At 34.1% G+C, this 5,734-nt stretch overlaps 1 protein-coding gene across 1 annotated transcript in view; it reads left to right on the forward strand.

The window, feature by feature from the left end:
• Window positions 1-5,734, forward strand: part of UBR3 (ubiquitin protein ligase E3 component n-recognin 3 (putative)) — a 201,642-nt gene that overhangs the window by 187,520 nt on the left and 8,388 nt on the right. Inside the window, exons 33-35 of the mRNA XM_012650681.1 lie at window positions 24-131; window positions 265-390; window positions 3,877-4,056. Coding sequence (XP_012506135.1) covers window positions 24-131; window positions 265-390; window positions 3,877-4,056 — 414 coding nt within the window. The remainder of the gene's footprint in view (window positions 1-23; window positions 132-264; window positions 391-3,876; window positions 4,057-5,734) is intronic.

The following is a 5,734-nucleotide window of genomic DNA, read 5'->3' on the forward strand; positions in this document are numbered from 1 at the left end:
ACTAATATTTTAATTTTTTCCAGAATACATGTGATGCAGAAAAGTCTTATGAAGTGTTATTGAGCTTTTTGATAAGTGAACTATCTAAAGGAAAGTTATACCATGAAGAAGGAACTCAGGAATGTGCAATGGTAATGCTTTTACTAAAATCAGATGTAGTGATTACTTAGTAAAAAATTTAAATTTTGTTGCCATTATGAATGTAATTTCTTAAGCTATATTTATTATAGAATGAATTGTTCAAATTTTCTTTTTTAACTTTAGGTTAGCCCTATTGCTTGGTCTCCTGAATCCATGGAAAAATACTTACAGGACTTCTGCTTACCTTTCCTCAGAATCACCAGCCTTCTTCAGCACCACCTTTTCGGGGAAGATTTACCTAGCTGCCAGGTATAATTTGGGGTAGAGGATAGGGAGCATTGTTTTTACAGTAAGCTATTTTTTAAAAATATACTGGTATATACTATAGCACTTACATCTTTCTATATAACTATCATTTGAGTACATGTTAGCCTAACTTAAAGGAATAAATGTTTAAAATATTTACGGTTTTTTACTATACTATGTTTGTTATTTTTGTATTTGTTAGCATCCACCCATTTTTATGATGATATAACTAGTATTGGATATTTGAGCAGTTTGGATTAGATCAGTGATAATACATGCCTAGTTCTTAAATAGGATCATAGTATTCAGTTTTACTGATATTTGTATTATTAACATCATCTGCTTTAAATATTCTTTGAAAAGATTTAGCCAGGTATGGTGGTATGCACCTGTAGTCCTAGCCACTCAGGAGACTCAAGTGGGAAGATTGCTTGAGCCCAGGAGTGTGAGGCTACAGTGAGCTGTGATCGTGCCACTGCACTCCATCTTGGGCAACAGAATGAGTCCCTGTCTCTATAAAAATAGAGTAAATAAAATAAAATAAAAGTTACGTTGGTCAGAAAACTTGCTTTTTGAAGATATGACAATATTTAGAACAGCAAAATGTTCAGTTTCTAGCCAATTGTATTAAAACTTGGATGAATGAATTATTACTCGTTTAATCTGTTTCATAAAACTGTAGGTCAACATAAGTGGGCAAAACAATGACAGGGTAGGAAGCCAGAAGGTAAGTAAACCCAAACTGTGCTTATAGGATTATGATCCTAACATTATCTGCCATTTGATTCCAGGGAATTTGATGTGGAAATTAAGACATTTATCATATTTATGGTCTTTGAAACCTGAAGTATTTTTATATACTAGCAATGAGCAATCTGACATTGAAATTAAGAAAATAATTCCATTTACATTAGGGATGATGAAAATATTTTGAAATTAGAAAGTGGCAATGGTTGCACAATTTCACGAATATACTAAAAACATTGAATTGAACACTTTAAAAGGCTGACACTTACAGTATGTGAATTATATCTCAATGTTTTTAAAAAAGTATGTTACGAAGGACTAATCCCCAGAATATATCAAAAACTCTTATAACTCAATAAAAGAAAACAAAAAACCTGCAACACAAAAGTGGGCAAAAATTTGAATAGACACTTCTGAAAGGAATATATATGAATGGCCAAAAAATAGATGAAAAGGGACTCAACATCACTGTTCATTAGAGAAACACAAATTAAAGTCACAAGTGATAATACCAAGTGTTGATGAGGATTTGGAATACCTAAATTCTCATTCATTACTGATAGGAATGCAAAATAATATAAATAATTAGAAAAAGTTTGGCAGTTTCTTTTAAAAAATTAAGTATATACTCAATATACAAGCCAGCAATTGTACTGCTAGGTATCTACCAAAAGAAATGAAAATATGTGTCCACATAAAGACTTTTAAATGAATATTCATAATAGCCAAAAAACTAGAAGCAGCCATCAACAGGTGAATGCACAAATAAAATGTAATATAACCATTCAGTGGAATGCTACTCAGCTATTAAAAGGAATGGAATACTGATAAGCACAATAACATGAATGAATCTCAAAATATTATATTAAGTAAAATGAGGCACAAAAGACTACATGCTGTATGATTTCATTTATATAAATTTTTTTTTTTTTGAGACATAGTTTCACTCTGTTGCCCAGGCTTGAGTGCCATGGCATCCGCCTCGCTCACAGCAACTTGAAACTCCTGGGGTCAGACAATCCTTCTGCCTCAGCCTCCCAAGTAGCTGAGACTACAGGCATGTGCCACTATGCCTGGCTAATTTTTATATAAATTTTTAATTGTTCAGCTAATTGCTTTCTATTTTTTTAGTAGAGACGGGGTCTCGCTCTTGCTCATGCTGGTCTCGAACTCCCAAGCTCAAATAATCTTCCCTCCTCGGCCTCTCAAAGTGTTAGGATTACGGGCGTGAGCCACCACGCCCAGCCTATATAAAATTTTTTAAAAAGCCAAAACCATGATGGCAGAAAGTAGATGAGTGGTTGCTTAGGGCCAGGAGTAGGGGCTGGGATTGACTGCTTGGGGGCACAGCAAATTTTGGTGGGTGATGAAATTGTTCTAAAATTTTATTGTGGTTGGCCAGGGTACAAGTGGTTGACACCTATAATCCCAATACTTTGGGAGGCTAAAGCAGGAGGATCATTTGAGCCCAGGAGTTCGAGGCTAGAGTGAGCTAAGATCATGCACTGCACTTCAGCCTGGGCAACAGAACAAAACCTCGTCTCTAAAATCAATAGATAGATGGATAGATAGATAGATAGTTAGAGGTGGTGGTTTCATGACTGTATATTTACCAAAATTCATTGAACTGCACTTAAAATGGGTAAATTTTAACGGTATGCAAATTATACCTCAATAAGGTTGTTTTAAAAAATGCAGGATTTAAAAATTAACATCTCTTTCAGCTTGCATATCCTTTTGCTATTTCATCTTTATTTCTTTTGTAGCATATTTCAGAATTTTGTACTTAATGTTCATAATTAGTTCAGTTTTACAAACATTCATTGAATGTCTACTATGTGCCAAGCACTGGGAAGATAGGGTCCCTACTTTCAGGTAACTCACAGTCTTATAGTGAAGGCTAATTGATTTTTAAAATCATTAATAGAAAACATAAGCACAAAAACAGAAGTTTACAAGGTATGAAAGGATTATTTTATCTGAATAGAGCTGTGTGGTCTGAGGTCTCATTAAATGGAATCATGGAAGGCTTCCCTGGGGAGCTGGAACTTGGAGGATAAATAGGAATTGATCCAGTAGACGGGGGAGAATAGACACACCAGCTTCCTAAGAAGGATTGGAGAATATATTTTTGTGTTTATAAGACTAACAAACTTTTTTAAAATCCAAACTTTCAAAATATGAGTCCTTGCACTGGTATCTCTTGTTCTTTTATTACCAAATAGAGCTTCAGATTGCCTGGCTCCTAGATCTCTTAAGTATTTTTAAAACTCCACTTGTTTCATACTCATTCAAAGTCCAGGCAAATTATTTAGCACTGCTTATTATGAATTCTGTTTTTACTATTGTTCTTTATCCACACTGACAACCTATGTGTTTTTAACCAAAAGTAGTTTTCTTTTTGCCACAAATTAACATTTGTTTTCACAGAGTAGCCAGGATCTGTAGAATGTATTCATCAGATATGTGATAACTCTATTTTAAGAATAAATGTATAAAAGAAACAGATTATATGACACTTAGAGTTAAATTTCAAAGAGAAATATTTAGATATATAATAACAGCTAGGAGCTTTTTTCTCTTCTTTGCATCTCTTACTCCCTTTACTATTTTCCAGTTGACTCAGTTAAGAAAGTATTCTTATTGTCCCAAAGTAATTGATGAGGGTGACACTTAAAATATCTGTAATAGGAAATATTCTTGATGAAATATCTTGAGAATTTTCTATTTCATGTCTAAAAGGAAGAAGAAGAATTTTCAGTTCTCGCCAGCTGCCTGGGACTTCTGCCAACGTTTTACCAAACAGAACATCCATTCATCAGTGCCTCTTGTCTGGATTGGCCAGTTCCAGCATTTGATATTATAACTCAGTGGTGTTTTGAGATAAAATCATTTACTGAAAGACATGCAGAACAAGGAAAGGTATGTAAAAAGAGTAGTACTCACTTGCCACAATGGTAATATGCTAATAGGTAAGAGAATAATGAAGAATTTTAAATTTCAGGTCATCTGTTCTTAAAAACATTTATTAAGCTGATTAAATTGAAAAAGTGTTTCACTTAGATAAATTTCATTTATGAGTATAGAAGCAGAAATATTTTAGTTAACAAAGATAAAGTATTAGTTGTAACTTTTAGGTTGTTTTGGGTCACAGATTTTTATTGAATACCTTAAATAATCATAGCACTAGACTTGGAAGATACAAAGGAATTTTAAGATAGATAAGGAGTTGTATTCTTATTTAAAGGAGAACTGGCTCATATTAAAAAAATGATTTGCACTAACAGATCTAAAAGGTCATGCCTTTAACTTTAAAATTTGCTGGGCCTTTGCTGCCAGCTCAGCTAGTAAAAGGATTTGTATAGGAGATGAGTGGATTGGAGAGTAGCATGGGGGAGGCAGTGGGTGGCTCTGTATGCCATGGTTGAGAGCTCAGACTTTCTTATATATCTAGAATTATAGCTGTTGAGAAATGGAATAATATGATGAAAGTAGTATTTTAGGGAGGTAATTCTGGTAGCTTTCTAATAGGTAAATTAAAGTAAGGGGAAAAGGAAGCCAGAGATTGTTTAGGTAGTTAAGAAAATCTGGACTCTTTTTCTGATAGTAAAACTTAGAAAGTAACTAATACAAGAGACATTTGAGAAAAATATATAGGACTTGGTGACCAGATGTACATGACTTTAAGATCTTGAACTTGAATCATTAGGAGAACAGTGACTAGTATATATAGTTCTCATAGGAACATGCTCCCACTTAAACACCATTGATGATGTCCCCGTTGCCTGTAAAAGAAGATAAGGACTCCTTGCATGGCATTCAAGGATTGTCACCTTCTTGCTTGCCTTTCCATGTTCATTGTATACCACTCCTCTGCCACTGCCTTGCTCAGATCACAAAAGAATGTTTCATAAGTGTGCTACACATTTTCAAATTTCTGTGACATTGCTTATTTTTGCTTCTACTTTTATCTGAAGCAAACTTCCTTTCTCCTGTTGAATTAATCACTCTGAGGTTTTGCTAAGATAAATGTTACCTCTTCCATGTAGATTTGTCAGATAGTCTGTCTTCCTTTTCCTCGCCTTCTATTGTTCCATAAGACTGTACTTTTGTCACTAACGGTTGCCGTATTTATCACATTGTTTCTTTAATATGTCTGAATGGGGGCTCCACAAAGCAGAAATTATTTCTTATCCTTGAATCCCCCGTTCCTAGAAAGTGCCTGATACAGACTAGTCACTTAATAAATATTTGTGGAACAAGTAAGTTGTGGGATGGTGTCATTGACAAAAATAGAACTGATAAAAGGGGATCCAAATTTCAGGGAAAATCAAAATTTTAATTTTGAATATCAAAAGGACAATTAAAAATTAGTATTTCAGATGAAGGTGTCAGACCAGACTTAATTTGTAAAACATTGGAGTGAATAATAAAGGCAAGATTAGCATAAATAATAAATGTCTCTGCTTTTGTTCTTTTCCATTTTTTGCTGAAATCCTTAAAAAGATGCTGCCTCTTTTTTTTTTTTTTTTGAGACAGAGTCTCGTTTTGTTGCCCGGGCTGGAGTGAGTGCCGTAGCGTCAGCCTAGCTCACAGCAAC

The sequence above is a fragment of the Propithecus coquereli genome, unplaced genomic scaffold (assembly GCF_000956105.1).
Source record: "Propithecus coquereli isolate 6110/MARCELLA unplaced genomic scaffold, Pcoq_1.0 Scaffold34, whole genome shotgun sequence".
Classification (NCBI taxonomy): Eukaryota; Metazoa; Chordata; class Mammalia; order Primates; family Indriidae; genus Propithecus; species Propithecus coquereli.